The sequence below is a fragment of the Aedes aegypti genome, chromosome 3, assembly GCF_002204515.2.
Source record: "Aedes aegypti strain LVP_AGWG chromosome 3, AaegL5.0 Primary Assembly, whole genome shotgun sequence".
In the NCBI taxonomy this organism is placed as follows: Eukaryota; Metazoa; Arthropoda; class Insecta; order Diptera; family Culicidae; genus Aedes; species Aedes aegypti.
Window position 1 is genome coordinate 353,854,342 of NC_035109.1, and position 25,365 is coordinate 353,879,706.

Consider the following 25,365-nt stretch of genomic DNA (forward strand, 5'->3'; position numbering starts at 1 on the left):
GGAAATATTATTCCTTCAACTCTTTTCCACAAATTTGATGGTCCTGACAAGGTCCGATGGCAGATAAATAGCACTGCGGGAAGTTATCACTTGATTGCCATGGTCAAACGGGAAATCCTCAACGCAAACAGCAACAGCAACGGGTAGTGGATCCCCGGGCACAAGTCGAAATCTGGAAACGATGCTCACTCTTGGAATCTCGAGCGATTCCGACGCTCGATTAGCAGCAACTCCTCGGATCAGCAACTCTGGGGGCTTCTGGTAATTGGCTCCTAACGGGCTTGCTTCTTGACCGCCGATGCTGAATTTATCACGGGTCGAAATCTGGGAGCGCGGATAAATTTGCGGCGGCGACGACGATGGCTTGGACGCTTCTCCGAGCAGCAGTAGTTTGCCGCACGGAGAAGCGCCCAAGCCATCGTCATCGCCGCCGCAAATCAATCTAGCGTCTTCATCTTTCGACGACACAAATTGGACTGTGACGCGGGTGCAAAAGCAAAGCGAGAATGACTCGCCCGATCGTGTTCACAGTCCGACCGCAAAAAGAAGACTGAGGGAAGAAGCAGGGACCCGTTTGCTTTTATAGTGGGAAGCGACACCGTCGAAAAGTGCTCGAACGTGATTGGTTGGATAAGTAAGGGGTCAACATTTATCAAATTTTCAATAGTTTAACAACAAAATTCACTTATCGGATATATTACTAACGATGCGTAGTCTGATCAAATGATACTAAAATCGTAATAATTGGTTCATAAACAACTGAGTTATTAACGTTCAAAATCTCCCCTAATTTCGTTACATGTCTCATTTTCCGTACTTTTAAAGTGCACCCCAATATAGAAAACAAAGACGTAGTCCTACGTCAAAAATATTCGCCTTTGTTTCTTGATCATAATGAGAGTGGGTCAGCGAATGTTACAATGTCCTGCGTGTTGTATAAATGCAGGCGGAAATTTCTCATAACTCACGCTTGAGATTTTTCATCCACACCATCGTATATGATGGGATATAAGAGTACAAATGTGGAGGCGATATACGTACATCTTGCATGCAGCCTTATGTCACATGTACGTATATCGCCTCCACATTTGTACTCTTATATCCCATCATATACGATGGTGTGTTTACTGGGCGCGCAACTCAGCAGTCAAATAATCATGGGTGAGTTTACTCACCATTTTACTCATTGTCTCCTATTTCCACAGGCATCTTACACACGGCAATAATTTCTTGTTAGTCTGGTAAAATTATAGTAATCCTTTCTAACGTAAACAACAACATTCGGGTTTCACGAGTTTTGACGGGTTTTGCGATTGAATCATTTTTTACGGTTTGAGTTGTTTGAGTGATTTTGCGTCAAAATCTCAAGCGTGAGATATGCGAAAAAGATCTCTAACGAGTTGGCTCTCACGGGGGAGCGTATTTCTCTCACGGGAGAGCGTATTGCTCTCACGAGAGAGCGTATTGATTGAGATTTGAGTGTGAGTCTATCAACACTGCTCGTGTGTCAATGATCTTGAAATTTTCCAAAACATGCCAGTACTCTAAAGATGAGGTTGTCTTCCGGTTCAAAGGTTCAGAGTTAGTTAACCGGACCGAGTGTGTGTAGTGAACCACACTGTACCCGCGGAACGATACAACTGGCCCTAGCAATGGTGAAGCGATCCAGCAACAAAGCGTGGCATGTGGCGCCATAGATAGGCGTCGACCACATCAACTATCGCAGCATAGTAAGTCTTGAGAGTCAAAAAGAGAGAATCGATATTCTATTATTATGGAATTTCCATAGTTTTGTGCGTGCACTGAAAGAAAGTTTTTTCAGGTTGAGAACGTTAGGTCTGTTATAGTGAGTGTCTCTAAGCACATGTGCCGACCCTGAGAGGAAACTAACTTGAGACGTGAAGACGTCCATGCCGTAGACTCGTGGACGTCATCGGTAGTAACAAGTGCTGACCCGATGTTGTCAGCCCGAAAGCTTTTAATTTACACGGTTCATTATCAATTATTATTTTCTTCCAATCTCTGATAAATTGTTTATATTTTGAAAAGGAGCCAAAAATGGTTTTCAAAATGGGGCTGACATGTGTTTCATGTAAAACTGACATTTCATTAGTTTATTTTCGATGGTAAAAATAAGTAAAAATTAGCTATTTTAAACTGAATTCGTCTCAAATGGCTACAAAAGCATTTTTCAACAAAGCTATATGCACTGTATGAAATCTTTATTGTTCATGAACGACGGTATAAAAGTTTAAAAGAATCTTATTTTTGAGAAGTTTTTTCTTGTTGATGTGATTACCAAGGAAAAAGACGAGGTAAGTTCATAGTATTAGTTAGAACCAGAAAAGGACTAGAAACCGTTTCCTTTAAATCCGATACTTCATCATTTTTATATATTTTTTTCCTTACATTGGAAATCTGCTAAATTAAAAAGCAAACCTGAGTAAGAAAAACCCTCCAGATACCTATCTGTGCAAGCCGCATTAACTTGCGCAATTCAGTGGACTCCATAGTCAGAAGTGAGAAGGATTCAATGCATTAATTACATTAATACATTAATTCCTCTCCCTTCTCTGCAATGGTCTGCACGCTATTTTGCATCTTGAAAGTGAAATTGCAAACGAGAATGTACTGTTTACACGATTATAGGCTAAATATTCTGTCAAAAATAATGCACATGAATGGATCGATAGCTCGGTCATTTCGTGTGCATTATTTATGATTGAATTTTCAGCGAATCATGTAAACCAAGTCATTTTTCTCGCAGCATTCTTTGTGAGAAGACGTTCCGTTTTCAATATTAAGGATTTTGTGGGCAAAGTTGGATATAATAGATGTGTTTGCAAATGGCTTTGCATGATTGAAGCTGAAATAAGGTTGCGTGTAAATCTAAGATTTTTTGCGGTGTAATTTTGGTTTAATAGGGCAAATTTTTGAATTTCAACCCGATTTCTTTTGGCGAATTTTTATAAGGGTCTTATATGAAATTCGATAGTCCATTTGCCTGAGTGCAAGATAATTTGCCGAAGACATCCCCAGAGGTTTTGGTCAACCAAAGTATGCTCCTGCCCCATTGTTTGGCCGTACACAATGTGGCGCATTTGTGTCACACTTTTTCTGGGCCATTTATTTCCAGCCTTTCGTTGGATCGAGCGCCATCGTTGCCGTTGCCGTACTCCATCGTGTTTGACTTCATGTTTACAATGAAATGTGCTTGTACGTGTTTATCTGCGTTTCATCCTTGTGAACGGGGGGATGATGAGGGAACTGGCTTTCCACAATTTGGACAGATTGGTTTCGATGGAATTTGCACGCGGAAAAAATGCTTGAAATATTAGGCACTCTGTTCTGATGATTACGTGTGCGTTGCCGGAATGATGCAGCATAACAATGTTTACTGTTCCGCAAATTGCGATCAATTCCGGGAATAAGTTTTTCATCATCCTAAATGTAGGAAGCGCTCCTGAATCACCAAAATTAATTTACCAACAAAATAGAACATATGCGGTGCCACCAGTTCGACACGTGGATGCATGTGGCCAACGAATTTTGGCTTTCTCATCAGTGGACCAATTGTTCCTGCTTCATCATCAGCTGATGCTCGCTTCGGTTGTTTGTCGGTTGGACATTTTAATTTGATCCTTCACCCACCGTACCGGCACCACCTCTCACCCCATCACCACCAGCCTAATCTAACGGCAGACAGGGTAAATGCCTTCATTTATTTGGCCACGTGTCGAGGCTTGTAATTAAATAAAATTCCTTAATACTGGCTGCTAAGCCTCAATGGCGGGTCTGCCGGGCGTTGGAATCGTAGGGATGTCAAAGTCGGAGGGAACGCCGATATCGGGCTCTACAATTCTTCCCCCTGTTTGCCTATTTCGCTAACGTTGCTCGCCTTGATAGGAATGCGAAGCACCGAGGGCTCATCAGTAAGGGATGAAGATCGTTACTCGAAGACACAAGTGGCAGCCGTTAAGAGGCCTTCACTTTGCAGTTGCTTGAATTGTATGATAAACCATATTACACAAACCGAGGATTTCGAGATTTATTTATACCATCGATTTTGCTTCGCATCAGTTGCTGACGCAATCTTGAAGACTAGGTTGTTGGGTTATGGATCGGTTTATGAGATTTCCAAGAAAGACAATGATAAAAATTGAAGTACATGGTACATACTAAGCATTAAACGTGTTTTGCATTTTTTGGTCAATGGTACAATTCTATGTATAACGGCAATAACAGTGTGCAATCAACTTTTATTCTACTCTTTGATGTTTTTAGAACTACTCAAATACATCGGAATGCTATTTTTTCAACCGTTTGATTGCTTCTCGATACTTGTTTGAACCCATGCCTTCGATTTTTTGTTGGACCCGTTAGCGAAAGCAAGCGGTGGTAATTCTTCTTGGACACCGCCTTGGAAAAAAAAACCTCTTCGAAGTTCACGTTTTCTTTCGTTTATTCATTTATGGTTGCAACTACGAACAAGCGGATAGGTGAATCTCTGAATTCACAACTTCCTACCAAAAGAGTGGGTTCTAAAACTGTCACTAAACGTGGAAAAAATGGAAGAAAGGACGTTTATCCGGAATGCGAACTTTCTTCCAAGGGTGAAATGGATAATGTAGATAATTGCATCGAAAAGAGCAATCAGTTCGATGCTCTAGACAAATTTTCCGAACACTAAATAGAACTAGTCTCTAGCCCAGGCTTTTTGAGTTAAGTGAGGAAGCAAAGAGTGCCGTCTATCGTGGTCAGTTGTTCCGAATTTGCGGGATTTAGGCAAGGGTCTTGAACTCCATTAGGAAAATCAAAGTCTCCTTTAAAATCGCAAAGAAAGGAGACTGTCGCGTTTTGCCGGAAACTGTTAAAGATCGCGAACTTCTTCTCAAACATCTTGAAGAGAAGAAGTACAAATTGTTAACTTATGACGACAAAACTGAACGTTTGTTCAAAGCCGTCTTTAAAGGTCTCTTAAGTTACTTTAAGTCACCTAAAGAGATCAATGATGGAACAAAAAATGTTGTCATTGGTGACTTTGATGCCAAACATCGGTCATGGGATAATTCTCAAAGTAATTTCAACGGCAGAATTTTATTTGATGAGTGCTCTTCAGGATATTTCTCAATTCAATTCCCTGATAGCCCTACACGTTTTTCTCTTCTAGAAATCCATCTACGAATGATTTGATCTTAACCGACTCTAGTCATCTTTGTTGCCAACTTATTACTCATGCTGATTTTTATTCTGATCATGTCCCTGTTACGTTTCAAATATCCCATGAAGCGATTCTCAATCCTATCAGCTCCACTTACAATTATTTTCGAGCCGACTTGAATATATATCAAACATATATTGACTCTAATATTGATTTTAACATTTCTTTACAAACAAAATCAGAAAATGTTTTTCACAATTAACAAACAAAAATATTTAAAATAAAATTTCTCGATTGGACCTTGGCGCGAAGCCCTTTTGGAAATTATCTAAAATTTCGAAAAAACCTCAGAAGCCAATACCGGCATTGAAAGAGGAAAACAAATTATTACTAACTAATTGCTTAAAACCTCAAAAACTTGCTATGCAGTTTGAAAGCGCGCACAATTTTAATTTAGGATTAACAAGTTACTCAGGACTTCGAAAATATTCTCAATCAAGAGAACATTTTCGAAAATTACTGGGAGACTGATTGGGAAGAAGTGAGAACTATTATTGAAAAAATCAAAAATATGAAAGCTCCTGGTGCTGATGGAATTTTTTACATCCTCATCAAGAAACTTTCAGAAAGTAGCTTATCATTCTTAGTTGAAATATTTAACAAATGTTTTCAATTAGCATATTTCCCTGACAAATGGAAAAATGCTAAGGTTGTACCAATTTTAAAACCAAACAAAAATCCTGCAGAAGCTTCTAGCTATCGTCCAATCAGTTTGCTTTCCTCCTTCAGTAAACTTTTTGAAAAGGTTATTTTGAACAAAATGATGGTCCACATCAACGAAAATTCAATTTTTGCCAATGGACAGTTCGGATTCCGCCATGGACATTCGACCACTCATCAACTTTTACGTGTAACAAATTTGATCCGTTCCAACAAATCTGAAGGCTATTCTACTGGTCTTGATCTTTTAGACATAGAAAAAGCATTCGACAGTGTTTGGCATGAAGGTTTGATCGTGAAATTAAAAAACTTTAATTTTCCAATATAGATTGTTAGAATAATTCAAAGTTATCTGTCAAATCGTACACTTCAGGTTAATTATCAGAACTCTAGACCTGAAAGACTTCATGTAAGAGCTGGTGTTCCCCAAGGCAGCATTTTGGGACCAATATTATACAATATTTTCACATCTGACTAACCTGAGTTACCTCATGGATGTCAAAAATCCTTGTTTGCGGATGACTTGAGGCCTGCCAAAGGACAAAGTCTGCGTGTCATCTGTAGTCGATTGCAAACAAGTTTGGATATTTTTTTTTCATACTTGCAAAGATGGAAGATTTCTCCTAATGCTTCCAAAACTCAACTAATAATATTCCCACATAAACCAAAAGCTCTTTATTTGAAACCTGCAAGTAGACATGTTGTCACGCTGAGAGGGGTTCCAATATATTGGTCAGATGAAGTTAAGTATCTAGGGCTCATGTTCAAGCCAAATGTAACAAATATGTAAACATGTCTTTATTCACCTAATTATAACTTTGTCTTAAGAGCAAGTTCTTGATCTTCAAACAAATTTTCATGCCAGCCATTTTGTACTAACAAAGCCTAGCTGTTGTTATTCCAGGAAGAAAGCTCTGCAGAGGATTGGAAGAAAATTAAAAAAAAAACAATTCTGAAGCTTCCTGGTTTAGTTCTAATGAGTTCCATAGTTCCATATTCCAAGTTGAAACATTGGAACAAATTTCGAATACAAATATTAACAATTTTAGGCATAAATCGTTGCATTATATTAGTCACTATTAATGCGTTATATATTTAGGTTCATTTATTTGAAAGCGTTTTTTCTCTAACCCTTTTTGTTACCCCGTTAGAAGGTGATATTTACCAGCCCAAAGAGTTAGCCCAGGCAACTTATCGAACACGTAGCCTTATCCAACTGTCGATGTATTTTACTCAACGTCGTGGGATTGGCTTAATGGTTCGATTGATAGCAAGTAAATGGTAATTATAGATTAGAGCAAATATTTGGCTGTTGAAGGTCAGTGCCTATCAATTTGGACGTTTTCTAATTTCTAAAACATTTTTTTTTAAGTGCTGCTATATGAAATGGAAGAATGAAACTTTGACAGACTAGGATCATGAATGATTGCTATAGTTGTTTTTTTTTTCTTATGGTTACAAAAAAAATCTATAGGGTAAGTTCGTTCTTAGTGAAATATTAAATATCGGCGGTTGAAAGGTGGATGCAGCAATACGATAATCACCTGAATGACGCCGGAAACAAAGGCCGCGTGTGCAGCAGTCTGTAGACCACTCTAGATATATTCTTTTTTTATTCTAAACATTCCGTACTGGGAAAAAGAGCTTTACTATCAGCAGTACAGCACCAAGACTTTTATAATGAAGGGTTCTCAGTAACGATACGATAATAACAGATTTTCTGAAAATGAACTTAATACGCAAAGTTTCTTCGTTCACGTGTGAATTGATTAAATATGCCACAAATCCGAACATATCGTCCGCCCATAATTTCGTCAAAACTAATCCCTCTTTTTTATCAATTTTCACGAGTAGAACATAATCCGATATGCAGATGTCAATGCATCCGGGACGGCTTATCATAAATGGTCAAAGTGCCATTTGACGGATTGCGATGCTTTATCAGCAACCTGAATAGCTCGAGGTTTCGGTCGAGCCCATTTTTCAAGATAAACCTGCTTAAAATCCAGCATGGCACCAAAAAAAACTGTCACCGTGCACATTCGATCGGTCAGTTTAGCTTGAACCACGGAAACGAGATGTGGTGGAAATTTATAGCAACGGGTTTGCTGGTAATAGCCGCGCGGATAGCGGCTCAAGATCCTGGCCAAGTTGAGTTCGACTGCAGTTCAGTGCTGACGTATGCCTTCTTCTCGTTGGAGGCGAATTGTAGTCGTTTTGTGTTCTGTAATAATACAGAGGCGAAGCATTTTGAATGTGGCGGTGACGAGATTTGGTCCCAAGCTAACGGGGCTTGCGTACTCGGTGATCAAGAAACGTGTGAAGAATGGACTCTTAAAAATGCCTGCGGAAACAATACAGACGATAGGTTAGTTTCGTATCCCAGAGATTGTGGCAAATACATCCAGTGTGGTGAAGATGAAGTCAAAGTGCTGGAATGTGAACCAGGAATGATTTTCAGTGAGTTACGCTCTCAGTGCTTCGTTGGAAGTTTGAAGGAGTGCGAGTTGCTGGAAAATGTGTGCGATGGTAGAGAAAATGACTATGTGACACATCCTGAACGGTGTGATGTTGCAATTATGTGTGACAAGGAAGAGATAACTACTGAACTTTGTTCTGAGGGTGATATATTTTCGGAAGAATTCCAGATTTGCGTTCCAGGTAATTCCAAAACCTGTCAACCTTTGCCACTTGAAGAGATGTGCGTTAACAGAACGGACCAAGTTCTGCTGCATCCGGATCGATGTCAGTCGTACGTGCAATGCCAAAACGGAGTGTCAATTGAGAAAGATTGCTCTCGTGGGACGATTTTCCATCCGAGAAACATGTCATGTGTAGTGGGCAAAGTTGGGGACGGAAATTCATGTGAACTGCTCGATGAAATATGTACAAACTCCATTGTCGGCGAACTTCGGGAACATTCGGATGAGTTTTGTGACATATTTGTAGAATGTTTAGAAGATGAGATACCTCGGATTAATTTTTGTGGGACTGGAAGAATTTGGAGTCAACGATGGCTTTTGTGTATTCCTGGAAACACTATCGGCTGTGTGCCTTCATCGTTGGAAACTATTTGTGACAATCAACAATTTGGAGCGATATTTCCACACCCAGAGGATTGTTCAATGATCGTGAGTTGCAATCTTACACACGCCAATGAAATAGCATGTCCGGAAAATCACATTGTTCAACCTGGCACACTAGGCTGCATCCTAGGTGACCCAAATACTTGTAAATCGCTTGATGAAATGTGTGCGAACCAGATGGATCTCTCCATAAGCTTCCCTGAAGATTGCGAACGATTCGTACGCTGTCGCAACGAGAATCCAAGCTTGGAGCATTGTGCACCAGGAGAAATTTTTATTGAAACGCTACAAAAATGTACTCCGGGTAACACGGAATCGTGCCTGCCTCTGACCTGTGAAACAGGCTTCACCCGACACCCCAACTACTGCAATTTGTATTTCGACTGTCAAGCAGGGCAAGTTAATGTCAATATGTGTCCATATCAGCTGATTTGGCATGAACACTTGTGGCGCTGTACTCCTGGTTCTGATTGCGTTTATGATCCCTTGGACACTATGTGCATAGGTCGATTCAATGGCGACGTTTTTCCTTATCCGACCAACGACAACAGTTGTGATACTTTCGTGACATGTGCAAACGGTGAGGCATGGAAAGAAACATGTCCATCAGGAATGATTCTTCGGCAGCAAATTCTAGATTGCGTTCCAGGAGATGATCAGACATGCAGAGATTTTGATATGAGTTGCACAAGGGAAAGCGAATGGGTTGAGATTCATCCGACCAGGTGCAATATTCGGATAATTTGTATGTTGGGAGAACTCTCCACGAGAGAGTGTCCAGTAGGACAAATCGTTGACGAAGAATTGTTGATTTGCGTGCCGGGAACCTGCCCCGAAACGAATCCCATTGACACAATTTGTTCCGGCCGTCCAGACGGAGAATTGGTACCAGATCTCGATCAGGCCAACTGCGTAAATTATTATGAATGCCTTAATGGGTTGCCCATTGCTAACAGTTGCCCAGAGGGACGTATTTTTCAAAGATTAGAGAAAATATGTGCACCGGGTATTGCTTCTAGATGTGAAGATCTTCGCGATTTCTGTCGGGGAAGACCAAACGGAGCTGCATCGTTTCCTGAGGATGGAAAGTGTAACATATATCTTGCATGCAACGGAGATACGACTGATGTGAGGGATTGTCCTGCCGAAGAAATATTCATAGACGGCAACACAGGTGTTTGTGTTCCAGGCTTTATTCCGGAGTGTACTCGTCTTCCCCTGGAAACCATGTGTCAAGGCAGAGCAGATCAACTGGAATATCCGCATCCGGATGATTGCTCATCATATGTCACTTGCCTAAATAATCAAGCTTCAGTAGACACATGCGAGAGGGGCAATATTTACAGCGGTATCAATAGTCAGTGCCTTGCTGGAGATTCTTGTGTGCTGTTCAACGGTTGTGCAGGTCAAGCGAATGGAATAATTTTACTGCACCCAACATCATCATTATGTGATCTCTACGTAGAATGTGTGAATGGTCTACCAGAAACTAAAGAATGTCCACAAGGGCAAATCATCACCAGTGAAACGGGCAACGTATGCGTTCCAGGAGATAGCAGTACATGCTCTGTGACACTTATAGGTCGGTGAAATATTCCTGGAATCGAAGAAGTGGACAAATGTATAACCACATCATTGCTATCTTAACTATTTCTACGTGGAATGCTCGAAAGTGGCAGCTCACTGTGGGCTCTTTTGCAACGAATGAATTTTTAGATGTTTACAGCAACAAGTGTATGTAGTATGAGGCAAACGAATATGTTAGGTTTAATATATCTGGGACAAGGATTCTATTTGAAGTTTATAGATTAGAGACATGATGACCTCCATTATCCCATTCATCAACATTAATCGCTTGATAAAACGTCAGCTAATGCAAGTTTATTGAGCTTATCTATGGATTAGCTACACTGTACGTGCTGCTGATAAAATCAAATTCATCAATATGGCTTTTAAAGTTAGTTTGTTGTTTTTCGTACGTAAATCAGAAGAAAGTCGCACCCATTCGAGGCACGTGCAATAATGTAATATTATGCTGAAATCCGCTCTGCCACCGATCATTCAAATCCAGGGAAATCAAAGGGAACTTTGTATCGATGATTGGTACATTTGTAGATTGCATAAGATATCTTATCACGGCTGAATTTGGATTTAGTCAGAAATTGATAAGTCATTTGAAGCGTGTGCTTCAATAATAGTGTGAGTAACATGTTCGGGTTCTCTTCATCAAGCCTCTCTTTCGTGAATGAATGTAACAAGATGCAATTCAGACATTATTTTTGAACATCAACTTGCATTGCTGACAGCGTTCTGATGTGAAAAATCAATCAAACTTACATTTTATCAGCATTATTGACAAAAGTGACAATGAAGACGAAGCTTTTTCAACGTCTGACTTTTTTCTCCTTTTTCAGGATGTAAACAGTCCTACCCTATTATGGAAACCAACGGGGATTAACCAAATTCTAAAGACGATGATAATTCTGTACCTCATCGTGCAACGTTCAAGCTGTTTAGGGTGCCGGATCCTTTTCTTGGCAATTTTGATTCACTTTGGCAGGGCGTTTTTTTAAAGGCTACTGAGCTCATTTTTACAATATGTGTCGTATCAAAGTGCTCCTCACTTCCAAATCAGTTTCCTAGGAATTTTCGAAAACGTTTTATTGATTGAGAATATTTTCGAAGTCCTGAGTAACTTGATTTTCAGTTGGACTAGTGAGTCCTAAATTAAAATTGTGCGCGCTTTCAAACTGCATAGCAAGTTTTTGAGCTTTTTCGCAATTAGTTAGTAATAATTTGTTATCCTTTTACAATGCCGGTATCGGTTTCTGAGGTTTTTTTTTTCAAAATTTTAGATAATTTCCAAAAGGGCTTAAAGCCAGGGTCCAATTGAGAAATTTTATATTCAAAATTTTTGTTTCTTAATTGTGCAAAACGTTTCTTGATTTCTTCCTGCAAATCCTGCCATATAATTTTTTTTAGCAGGATCGCGAGTGCGTTGAAATTGCCTTCTCCTCACGTTTTTAAGGCGAAGAGTTTAAGATCATCGTTCATAATTACGGATTCAAATTTTGGGATTGCAATGCTCCTGGCTTCAACAACGGAATTTGTTAAAGTTTCAAGAGCATTGTCAATATCAAGTTAAGTTTGTAAAGAAATGTTGACATCAAGATCAGAGTCAACATACGTTTCATATGTATTCCAGTCGGCTCAAAAATAATTGTAAGTGGAGCTGATAGGATTGAGAATCGCTTCATGGGATATTTGAAATGTAACAGGGACATAAACAGAATCAAAATCAACGTGAGTAATTAATTGGCTACAAAGATCACTGAGTCGGTTAAGACCAAGTCAATCGTAGATGGATTTCTAGAAGAGGAAAAACATGTAGGGCTATCAGGGTATTGAATTGAGAAATATTTTGAAGAGCACTCATCAAATAAAATTCTGCCGTTGGAATTACTTTGAAAATTATTCCATGACCGATGTTTGGTATTAAAGGCACCAATGACAAAAAATTTTGAGAATATTAACTTGCTGTCCAGAACATTGAAAAGGCAAATAGGCAGCTATGAAAGTATATTTACCAATTTGTGTTTCAACAGAAACACCTACAGCTTCAAAAACTTTAGTTTCAAATGACGAAACCAGTTATACGCCTATGAAAGATGATTGCAACTCCCCCACATGTCCCATCAGGTCGATCATTACGATAAACAAAAAAGTTAGTATCACTTTTGAGTTTGGATCCAGGTTTCAAATACGTTTCAGTAAGAATCGCTATATGCACTTTATTAGCTGTAAGAAAATTAAACACTCGTCCCCTTTACCATTCAGAGAACGAGCATTTCAATTTAAAATATTTAGAAATTGTATTGATCCATTAGAAAAACGTAATCCGATAACAATTTGGTTAGTAAATTTTACACCAACTTGAACTGCTTCAGGCATAGCGGTGGTTTTGAAAATTGCATCAATCATTTGATTCAATTGTTCAGTTAAAAAATTAAAATCAAATGGAGACATATCACTTGAAGTAGGAACATTATCTGATTATTTTCCGTTAGGATTTTCGGTATACGAAGAGGCGGAATAGAAGTTTCCTGTGGCGGCAGGGTTTTTTTTTTCATTTGTTTTGAAACAATTAGAATGGTTACTTGTAGTATGAAAAGGGGTGAAGTTTAAATTACCTGCTACGATATCGGCGTAGGATTTTCAAAAATTTGACTCATGATTGGCCCCGAAATTGGCGCATATGAACTTGATGGTATCTTCCTTCACTAGACAAACGTCCTTGGCGTGAGAAGTACCTTCGCAAATCATGCATTTAGCACCCATGCAGCAAATTTTTGCACCATGACCCCACTTTTGGCACCGATGGCACTGAGTGGGGTTCAGAAAAATTTTTCCAGGTTTCTTGAAATGTTCCCATGTCACACGAGCATCGAACATAAGTCTAGCTTTTTCTAAAGCTTCAATATTATTTAGTTCTTTTTTGTTGAAGTGAACTAAATAATATTCGTGAGAAAGCCCTTTCCGAACAATGCCAGATTAGGTTCTCTTTTTCATAATGATTACTTGGACTGGGGAAAATCCAAGTAAATCGTTTATTCCATTTTTGATCTCTTAAAGTGACTTATAGTCACTTGAGAAACCTTTCAAGACAACTTTGAACAAACGTTCAGTTTTGTCGTCATAAGTAAAAAAATGTGCTTCTTCTCTTCAAGATGTTTGAGAAGATGTTCGCGATTTTTAAGAGTTTCCGACAAAACACGACAGTCTTGTTTTCTTACGATTTGGAAGGAAACCTTGATTGCCCTAATGGAGTTCAAGATCTCCTGCCTAGATCCCCCGAATTCGGAACAACTGACCACGATAGGCGGCAGTCTTTGCTTCCTCACTTGAATCAAAGAGCCTGGGTTAGAGACTGCTTCGATTTGGTGTTCGGTAAATCTATCTAGAGCATCGAACTGATTGCTCATTTCAATGAAATTATCAACGTTAACCATTACACCCTTCTAAGAAAGCACGCATTCCTGAGAAACGTCCCTTATTCCATTTATTCCACGTTTATTGCCAGGTTTAAATCCCACTTTTTTGGAAGGAAGTTGTGAGTTCAGAGATTTACCCTGTCCTTTGTTCGTAATTGTAGCCATGTTCAGTGAATAAACGAAAGAAGAGAAGACCTTCTAAGAGTTTTTTTTCCTGGACGATGTCCAAGATAGATTACCTCCTCTAGCTTTCACTAACGGGTCCACTAACGCGATAATAGTAGAAAAATAGTACTGAAAAGTACTATTTTATGCTTTGGGTAGTTTTAGAGACTTCCGAGAGCAGTGAGAATTTGTAGTCGCACAGCACGAAGGAATGTGGCGCACTGATGCGTATAGCTTGAATACCCAACGCAGCTCACTCTGATTGATTCCCACTGGGACGCTTTTCACCAAAAGCTTTAACCAACACAATGCTGCCACCTGTCCCATCACCATCGGCTCTCATCATTCGTTATTGTTTGTGTCGGGCCTATCAACCCAGAGTGTCATAGCCCGAATAGACAAATAAATAAATTCCGGAACACGCTTTCGTAAACAATAAACTCGCTATTTGCTTTGCAATAGAGTATACACTGAAAACTGGCAGAGTTTATTAGTTGCTGTTCATTGCTGCCGAACGTTCACCCCGTCCGTCCGTCCCCGTCACCATGTTGAATGTCCCAGGCTAACAAGCTGGGATCGCCCTGAAAAATTGTTGTTTTGGCAATCAACAAATCGAACCGAACCTGACAAGCAGACTCGACCAGAATAATATAGCAAGATTATAACACACTTTTACCAATAACAGTTGAAAATTACTGAAGTTGATACGATTTTGTTATAAGATGGGTTGGGTTCTAACATGTTGCATTTTTGTAAAGATTGTATATAGTGACATGGCACTTATACTTTTGTTGAAAACCACTTCCAAAGAGAGAACAGTAACATATTTTGCATAAATTATGATACTGTTAAGCCTGCTGGAAACACATTTTGAAGTAATTTTGATATAATTGAAATTGAATTTGATATATTTGTTTTTTTTAGTTTTTTTATAATAACTGATGATATAAAAAAAACATATTTAAAAAACTTGTTCTACCATAATCTCGTTTCTTCCGTCTGGTCGGGAAGTGTCTACCTGTGCCGCCCGCGCGGAATGGTTGATTGGTTTGGCAAACGTTGCAACTGCTGCGCGCGCGATGTGACTTGACTTGGGGCACTGTCGCTTTATGTCTGGCGGATTTTCGCTGCTCAGCGAGTTATTTAGTGTTTTCCCGTGACTCGTTCGGTGGCCAAGCTTTTCAAATTTGTGAAAATTGAAAAAAGCGACATGACAGCTCATGACGGTTAGGGTGGCCACTGCGACCATGAATTTGATCTATTGTGGTATGTTTAATTTGCATTCTTTCAGGACGACGAATTACAATTTGGGGTAAATGCCGTTGACTGATGATGCGAAGTACTCCAACCAGGTATGATTCTTAGAACGAAACCAACAATCAGATTGGGATTTTCTAACCAAATTTCAAAACGGCTTAAAATGTTTTATTGAAATATTATCTTCTACATACATATAGGGGGACTGGGGGAAATATGCCCACGTTAAGGAAAGCAGCGATTTTGGATGTGAAAAATATTATTTTATGCTCCTTTTTAACTATGGTCGCATAAACAAACACGTTTTCTACCAAATAGTAGAAACAGCTATCAATTTTAGCTCTTTTGGGGCTTATAAATCAATTTTCAAGAAATGCTTGCTTAACATATGTCTTGTTTGAGTTCGTACTGTAAACGTACACACACAATCATGCATGTAACATACATCTGGGCGTTTGTTCAGATGTTATTGTTCAATAAGGGGCGGTCCATTAATTACGTAAGGGGTAATGGGGGGGAGGGGGGGTTGAGATTTCTTACGCGCCATACAAATTACTTTTAATTTTCATACAAAAAATCTTACCACGGGGGGAGGGGGGGTAGAAAAACCGCCAAAATTGTCTTACGTAATTAATGGACCATCCCTAATAGTATATGCTGGTGCGAAAAATGTGCTTTTGTAAGGTTCCAATTTGCGAGTAACTTCAACGTGGCATTACGTTTGGTAGAATTTGAATTCCAACGGCTGTTTTGATGTTATGAAATAGGGGTGGGCGTTTTGCCCCACGAGTTGATTAAAGTTTAGGTCCTTCAATAAGCTTTTAAAGGACACATTTAACATATGTTTTGCATGGAATACAAAGTATGACAGTGCACAAGTTGGCACTCGTCGATAGTTTCAGAAATTTTATTATTTTTCGACATTAAAAATGGTCTTGAAAATCGCACCAAATTGCAACGAAGCAGCGAAAAACGTTTTTATACGTTTTTTTTTTTAATTTCTTGAGAAAAAAAACATAAAAATATATCATGAGAATTTATTTTATCCATTTACAACAATCTAGTGTGAAAAAAAAGCATTCTGAACCACATCGTTCGTCCAAATCGAGGGTGTCGTGTTTTGCCCCCTTTGAGCAAATTGCTCCCAGTTCCCCTAACGCTGGACAATCACAGAGCAAATGTTGTGAGGTCTCTATTTTACACTCGCAAAACCGACAGACAACAGTTTGACAACTATTGATCTTATTCAAATTATATCTTATCGGGAAATGTCTTGTGAGAAGCCAATTGTTGTTTAAACTTAGATAGTTTTTTCCGTAACCTTTTTATATGCAGTTTTGAACAGCTTGGATTGCCTTAAGGTTTCTGTTGCAACCCAGGTTGACTGTATCCTTTGATCCTCCAATTGTTTCCATTCCATTTATATTGAACATTTAGATACACCGCAGATGATGGGTTAATGTTCTACCCTTTATTTTGAAACCACTGCCAAGTACAGTTAAATGCTGATTGTATTTTGTTTGTGATTATATTATCAAACTTTCTTCGAACTAAAAGTACCACATCATCTGCAATCCTAATAAATTCGAAGTCTTTTTCTACTAGTTTAATGAGAAGATCATCAAAAACACGCGACCATAACAAAGGGGATGAGGATTGCGGAAATCCCTTAGTGATTTGTATTGTTATTGAAGATTCTCCCATTTCAGCAGATACTTTTCTATTATACCACATTTTCATAATCCAAATGTTGATACAACGATCGAATTGCCTTTTCACCATACAATTTGCAATGTATTTAAAGGACGCATTATCAAACGCACCTTGAATGTCCAGATGTGCCATAAGAGCTATTTTTTCCCTGTCAAGCATGGATTCTATTTTTGTAACCAGTTTATTACGAGCTGTGACTATGGATTTATTGGGTTGATTAGCAACTTGATATTCACTGAGAGCATTTTTTTGTCAGTATTTTGATTGTATATACTCGTCTATTATCTTTTCCATGAAAAATGAATTTTTCACATTGTTTTGTCATGATTTCTTCTTTTTCTTCTTAGCATTACGTCTTCACTGGAACATATCCTGCTTAATGTTCTTATGATCACTTCCACAGTTATTAACTGAGAGCTTTCTTTGCCAAAGTTGCCATAATTCTATTCGTATATACTGTGGCTGATACAATGATACTCTATGCCCAGGGAAGTCAAGGATATTTCCATTACGAAAAGATCCTAGACCGTCCGGGAATCGAACCCAGATGCCTTCAGCATGGCTTTGCTTTGTATCCGCGGACTCTAACCACTCGGCTAAGCAAGGTCCAAGGAGCAACGGCCTCTCTATGCCTTCTCTGCCCCCCTCCCCTCTGTCTACGTCCATGGGACCTTCTGGGAAACGACATTTGGGGAAGATTTGAGCATTCTTCTTTATTTTTTGCCTCTTAGAACTATCCTCAGTAATGTTTTGTAGGCTTGGAAAATAATTTCCGAGCTAGCATAGCATAGCATAAACACTTGTACAAATTGTGAATGGAGTTGCAGAAAGAATCATTCCATAAGTACAATAGAGATTGCAATCGGTTCAATAATCAAGCTTATATTCAAAATCGGCTATCTGAAGGAAATTAATATAATCTCAATTATTGTTCTCTCAATTTCATATGCTCACTTTTAAGAGCATTATATTAACATATAGAATTAATTAAATGTTAGACATAAGAAGATTTGAAACAAAAAAGATTTCATGGGCAATACTTAAACATTTTGTAAAGACTTGATGAACAAGCAACACGACCGGGCTAGCAACAAAGTACCCGATCGCAATCCAACTAAACTTTGCCCAAACAACCAACAATAATTCTCGAAAACTTTTTCAAATAATCTCAAGTCAGAAAAGAGAACAAACTTACTTTATCGATCCTACGTATTTCGCAGACGAAATTCCACGCGTTCCGCTCTTAACCAGCTAGATTTTTCACTTTTAGAATGTTCAATTCCACAATTACAAAATGGCGTAAGTAAGAATGTAAAGTTTCGCAATCCAACCGCTCCGTTGTATGGAGAGACAAAGTGAATTAACCACGGACATCGTCTAGCAACATCCACAACTTTCAAATCAAATTGTCTGACATAATTTTTATTTTTTTAAATAATTATTTTTATTTAAGCTACAAGACTTTGTAAGCACCTATTGGATCAGTACCGTAATATCGGGTGTATTTCATCAGAAGGTTGAAATTGATCATCGTATCGCACGATTTAATTTATTCGTAATGGAGCACAAATATCAATGTAAGCTGCAGTAAATGAACGTTGTTTGTCGTAACTATTGTCAAATTGTGTGCTGTGAAGTTTTTTGCGTTAAAAAATGTTTATTACTATGAAAATAATGTAAAATTTCAAAATCATGCGCGGTGCAGTATTGATAAACACCTATGAACTTCTATTTCTAAGCAAAGATTTGAACATGGTATAAACCTGAAAGTTTGTGAGGATGATTGAGATATATCCCCAAACCAGATTTCATCACCAAAACTCTCATTTAGCTCATATGGTTGAAAAAATTGAATTTCTGTTAGATATCATTGAATTCCTTAGGAAATTGCATACATTTAGGCGTTTTCCGCGTAATTCTTGAAATTTAACTATTCGTTATTTATATAAATATTGCTTTGTTAAGAATTTGACAAGCATATTTGGATTCAGGAAGCTCAAATTTATCATGTAGAGTTGTTTTGAAAACTAACAATAATGACATTTACAAGTGATCAATTTCACCCCGAAATGAGATGTCCTGATTTTTTATTTTCGAAATATTTGTTGACACTAATATGACATTTGTTAAAAAATTTCGGTACATGAGTCAATGAGGCTCACCTTCGTACTTGTTTTCCTGCATTTAGTTGTTTGGCTTTGTTAACATTATAGAAAACAGACTAGAAAAAATGTGAAAAATGATCAATTTCACCCGAAATTACGGTACGTATTTTGGTGTGTTCCAATTACTACTCAAGCCAAAAATTTAACAATATTTTTGGAAATTTTCGATTTAAGTATACAGTTTTCCCTATTGCTGATGTATATATGGTTTGACCATAAAAACATCAAGATAAATAAAAAAAATCAAAATACTTAATACATTTTTTATTCTGTTCGTCATAAATCCAGTATACCGCGAGCGAAAATAGGAAACGTTAGATACACAACCAATTCATTATTTTTTTATGAAAGTTTCAACTTTTACGTGTAACGAATTTGATACGATTCAACAAATCTTAAGGCTATTCAACTGGTTTTGCTTTTCTAGACATACCGTTTTGATCCGTATAACAAACATGTAAGGCCTCAGTGAGGTATAACTCATCAACAAGCATATAAAATAAATAATTCTGTAAGATTCCTCCACGTTATCAAGCCATCAAAATACTTAACTTTCGAATGGTGGTTGAAGATTTTGATTGCGCAACATGTATGTACAATAAAGAAGAAATGTGGTGCCTTTTCATGATTCCTATTCCAGACACTACCTCACTTATGCCTCACACTCCGGACACTTTTTTTAAATTCTGGATAGCCCATGAGAACCATAAATGTGAAAGTCGAATCATCAATTATAATATCATCAAACCAATTGAGATACGTCTAAGGCAGTTGGGCATAATAAATCTGCATAGATATCTATGGAAAAAGCTGAATGAAACGAGCTTTGAAAGTGAGAACTTTTAACCTTACACATGACCATCACTGTTGTTTCGCTTGAGTAGGTACCTGGAACTCAAGGTCTTCCAGCTATAATCGACCATATTGATCATGATCTCCTTCTCTTATGGACTTCAACACCAATGACCGATCTGTGTAGAGGTAAGGGAGAGCACAGCATCCGAACCCGATGCTTATTCTGCTGTTACCACACAGCCAACAGATAATTGAACTTTTATCTATCTACGCTCATACCGTTTTGATTCATATTACGGACAGCTTTTAATTCCGGACACTCCACTTTGTATGGGAAACATTTCACACGAAAAAAATTCAAAAGTTCTCACTTTCAAGGCTCGTATTAACAATCATTCTCCATAGACATCTATGAAAATTTATAATGCCCAACTTCTTTAGGCGTCTCTCTAGTGGTTTAACTATTCAATTTGATGATTTGATTTTTCTATTTATGATTTGATTGACCTGTCCGGAATTCGAATCGAAGTGTCCGGATTATTAGGCAAAAGTAAGGAAGCGTCCAGAATAAGAATCGTGTAAAGTCCACACATTTCTATTTATTTAAAATTATTCATGTTTTGGAATCGAAATCATCACTCACCATTCGAAAGTTTAGGGGTTTGAAGGTTCAATAACATGAAGGAATCATACGGAGTGAATTATTTTACATGCTTATTTGTGAGTTATACTTCACTGAGGCCTCAAGTGTCTGTAATATGAATCAAAACGGTACATGGTCTTGAGCCGCAATGTTTCGATCAGTAGCCAGTTAATCCTAAAGCAGGCAAGTCCTAGGCAAAGTCTATACGAAAGATTTACTATCCCGCCTGACTGGCATTTTGTGATTTGTATTAACTACTAAATGCGTATTAAGTGATTCTGTGGTGGAAATTTATAGAAGTGTGGGCTGAAAAGGTAGCACTCGGTAATAAAGTTCTTCAGGTGATAGATAATAAGTGCTTGTTTTCTACAGCCGCCTAAATGCTTAGAACACTCAAGTTAGCTGCATGTCGATGCATGTCATGATGGAGTAGTTTGGATACGTTGTTTTGAGATTGGTAAGCCTGGAGGTAGTTAATTCTACGGCATATTCCAAACTGTACTTCTAAGCCGTAAGTTATGTGCTTCCCTCCTCAACTACCTCTACTCAGGTCTTTTATTTCAACCCCTAAATCGAGGCTGATTGGTTCATGAGTTTAGGAACCAATATTCCTGCTTCTCCTTTCTACCATCTTTGGCTCCGTCTCTTGTGGCCTTCTTGCGGGGAGGTGACAAACTTTTCAACGGCAAAAATCGATACATTCCTTGTGTTATGTTTCCCAAAAGCAGTAGAGTATTCGGAATTTGAAGTTATTCGTAATATACACAAACATGGTAGAAAAATCCTTCTACATTGTTTGGCATTAATTGTAAACTTGAAAAACTTCAATTATTCAACATACATTTTTGAAAAAAACAAAGCTGATTATCAAATCGTTCACTTTAGAGTAATTATCAAATCTCCAAGTCTGGAAGTCTTCCTTCAAGAGCTGATGTTTCTTAAGCCAGCATTTTGGGACCAATACTATACAATGTTTTCAGATCTGGCTTACCCGAGTTACCTCAGAGATGTCAAAATTTTTTGTTTGCGGATGACATAGGCCTCTCCGCCAAAGGACGAAGCCTGCGTGTCATGTGCAGTAGATTTCAAAAAAGTTTGATTTTTTTATTCATTCTTGCAAAAATGGAAGATTTCTACTAATAATACTCTTTATTTAAAACTTTCAAACGGACATGTTGTCACGATAAGTGGGATTTTAATTAATTGGCCATATGAACTTAGATATCTACGGCTTGATTAGATAAAAATTCAACTTTCAAAAATCACATGGAGGGCATTCAAACCAAATGTTTAACAAATATATAAAATATCTGCATTCACTTATTAACAGAAAATCAAAACTTTGTCTTTAGAATAAGCTTTTGATATTTAAACAAATTTTCAGGCCGGCCTTGTTGCATGCTGTACCAATATAGACTAGCTGTTGTAATACCAGAAAGAAAGTTCTGAATAAGATACAAAATAAAATGTTGAAAATGATTCTGAAGCTTTTCCTTTTATAGTACTAATTAGTTACACACAATATTAATTCTCTCTGTAGTTTCCCATTAGTGTCATTCTTCTGCCAAACGCACTCAGCCAAATGGAATTCGACCAAATGACATACGGCAAATGACGTTCGACCTAATGTTTGGATACCCCATAGAAATACAAACGGGTTATGTCCATATTTTTGCGATACACCTTCTATTTAGAACCCTCTTTGGTTAATTCAGAGGCCAATGAGTTTAGCTTACTTTGTAGGTAATTTGATTACAACTATTTCCGGATTTTGTTTATTGAATTCCGAACAGCGTGAATACTTAAATTGTATTTCAAGGAATAATTCATCAAATAAATCTATCCTTGTTGGTTTTGTTGTGCTCAAACAAGAGAATACTTGAAGTTGTAATTATAATTAAAATGTATACAGTAGCTTAATGGACATTAAAATCTAATTGTAATATTTTCTGGAAATTCGTTAGCATATATAAGCGTAATATTTTAAACAATTCGCTATACAAAACATGTGTTCAGATCATGAGTGTGTTCTGAATTAGAGATAATACTATACTTTTCAACAGAACAGGGGAACAAGCACGCTATTAATGGGTCGGCAATTCTACGACTTGCTCACAAGACAATCATGGTTCAGTTCAATCGAGGTGAGGTTTCAAGCCCTAAGTTTCCCTTTCAAAATTCCCCCAACGCTAAAATAATATTGCAACTTGTTCCTGCTACACCGCATCGATTAAGGTGAAATTCGAACCACTCTGTCTACCGTCTTGACGTCTTTGTTGTTTTCACCTGAACATTGATTGTTCAATTGATTTCGCCTAACCTAAATGTGCACGCCGCTCCTCCCACCACAATTCAACCGTCGGTTGTAGTAGATAGAGGTGCCAGTAGCAGTCCGCAAAATGGAAATCTAGGTCAACTTACGTTTTCTAGCCATGGCTTGTTTGGATTCCTTCCGTCGTCGGATGCACGCTTCTGAACCCTTTTGCAGTTCTTGGGATGCTTCAGGTTAACACGCGACGACCATCGTCAGGCCCCCCTCTCGATAAGTCCGTGCCAAGAAATTTGAATTTGACCCGTTTCTTCTGCAGCTGCTCTGAGGCGAAAAACTTCACACGAAAATCGAAATTAAATCTACATTTTCCATTCGGCTGGCGTAGTATTTTCTCTGCACCGGGTCGAGGAACATTCAGCAAAACAACTTAACCGTTTGGCAGAGTTTCCGCGAGGACTCGGTGGATTCGGGGAAGCTGAGGAAACGGAAAGCAATCACAAGGAAAATTTTGTCACGTTTTCTTGCGTTGTCTGTTTGTTGTGGCAAAACAGATATCTATTTTTGCAGTTTTTCTCCAATGGTGAAGCTTCCGCTTTACTGGGAATCGAAATATAGAAGATGTTAAGAAATATCTGTGTGCCTGTCCGTTTCCATTCGGTTGGCTGTCACTTCGGTAGAAGCTCTTGATTTCCTTTCGTGTCCTGCAGGGATTTGTACTGCTCTGCTTCTGTTGTCCTTTCGCAAATTGTTATTGTGGTTTGCAGAAATATATTATTCAGCTTTCGGCTCAGGCTGTGCGCGATGTGAATAACCTTGAATGAAATTTATTGATTTTCTTTTTCCCTTCGAATTGTTCCTCCGATTCCCACTAGCGTACGGTCAACACTCTTCACAGGAAGGACACGAAGTCTATTCTTTTGTTTCCGGATTCTCGCTCTCTCTCTTTCTCTCGCCCATGCTCGTAGGCGCACTGCTCTCTTTTTATCTCTCAACACCCGAATCACTGCCCTCCGCGTTCGTCACAGTAATGCAATCGTTTTCAGGAAAATCACGGCACGATTTCAATCTTTACTGATATCACCCTCTTAAGCTTATTTGATTTATTATTTTTATCACAATCCTTGCCAACAATCTCGAATCCAGATAGATTTCTTGGAATCGATTTCTCCGCACGGCATGATAAACACGATCGCAATAATCACGGAATAAACCCGTCCCCAGAATGCCCGTAATCACACTCAGTGCAACGATTGAAAGTCACGGCACTACTAAAATCGCTCTCCGAGCCTGGATTGTGCGGATGCTCTAGTTTTGCCTCGGTTTCGCTTCCGTGTTTTTGAATTTTTGGAAGCCCCTTTCGGAAGCAGACCAAATCCTGGGACTTCGTTCGCTCCCTCTCACGCGGCATATCCTTTCGGGGTGATGGTGGGATGCTAGACCGAATTTTAACTCGTGCTCTCGTGCTCAACTCACGCTCTGATTCGGTGCAATGTTTTGACGGGATATCTGCTGCTGCTGCCTCTGTCTGTGATAAACACGAGAAGGGATACGATGTAACGCCAACACATCGATTTACTCCGCCGGAAAATGAGAGAGAGCTCAGTAATAGCGATTCACCATTCGAATCTAATTGGAGAAAGAGAACGAGTATAAGGATGGTACAAGAGCTGAGATTCCAGTTGTACCGATGAAAATTTTATAGCAAACTGCAGTAGGATTTCGTGCGAACGAGCAATCCCCTCCATTTTTGGATGGTTTATACGATTGTAGTCCTTCGGGGGTTGAATTGTTGCATGAACTTCCATTTTGTGTCGCAGGATACAGTGATACAAGGTGCTGTTGTAAAGGCTGGCAAACGTAACGGTTGTAACGCTTTTGGCAAGGATTAGCTGCGTGTATTGTCTAATCGAACAAAAGTACATATACCCATCATTTGTAGGTGCTAAAAAAAATGATTTGCAATTGGTAATGTGGGATTCACAGCATACTAAACAAAATAATATAATTTCTAGTAATCAGTAAAGCAAAACGAATGCAAATATGAAAACTATAAGTACCGTAATCCGGGGGCAAATTGATCACATTTTTACAACTTTTTGTTGTGTTATCCTTCGGAATCCAAATATTGTCAAATAAATTTCAATAAAATCAGTACTCTTTTGATCTTTATCAGTATATGTAATCGACTTTTCATGAAATGATATATAACATATCATAAAAATAGTTTTAATATGAAAAATAAATAAAATAAAACGACACACTGGGGCGAAATCGACCACCACATAACGAAGCAGGTTGAAGAATAGAAATTCTCCCTATCTACTAAATTTGGGTCTCATGAATCTGAAAATGAGACCGAAATTCTTACAACTTAAATGTTTAATCATTTTATAGCAA

The 25,365-nt window shown here is 38.4% G+C and overlaps 2 protein-coding genes across 2 annotated transcripts in view; one reads left to right on the forward strand and one right to left on the reverse strand.

Annotated features, from left to right (window-relative positions):
* Positions 1-24,248, reverse strand: part of LOC5574699 (MOXD1 homolog 2) — a 383,444-nt gene extending 359,196 nt beyond the window's left edge. Inside the window, exon 1 of the mRNA XM_021855282.1 lies at positions 23,118-24,248. The gene's annotated coding sequence lies outside the window, so the exon portion shown is untranslated. The remainder of the gene's footprint in view (positions 1-23,117) is intronic.
* On the forward strand, positions 7,910-10,760 carry LOC5574698. Its single transcript, XM_001661548.2, has one exon. The coding sequence runs from the start codon at positions 7,960-7,962 to the stop codon at positions 10,555-10,557; it is 2,598 nt and encodes an 865-aa protein (XP_001661598.2). The 5' UTR covers positions 7,910-7,959; the 3' UTR covers positions 10,558-10,760.
* Positions 24,249-25,365: the final 1,117 nt, after the last annotated feature.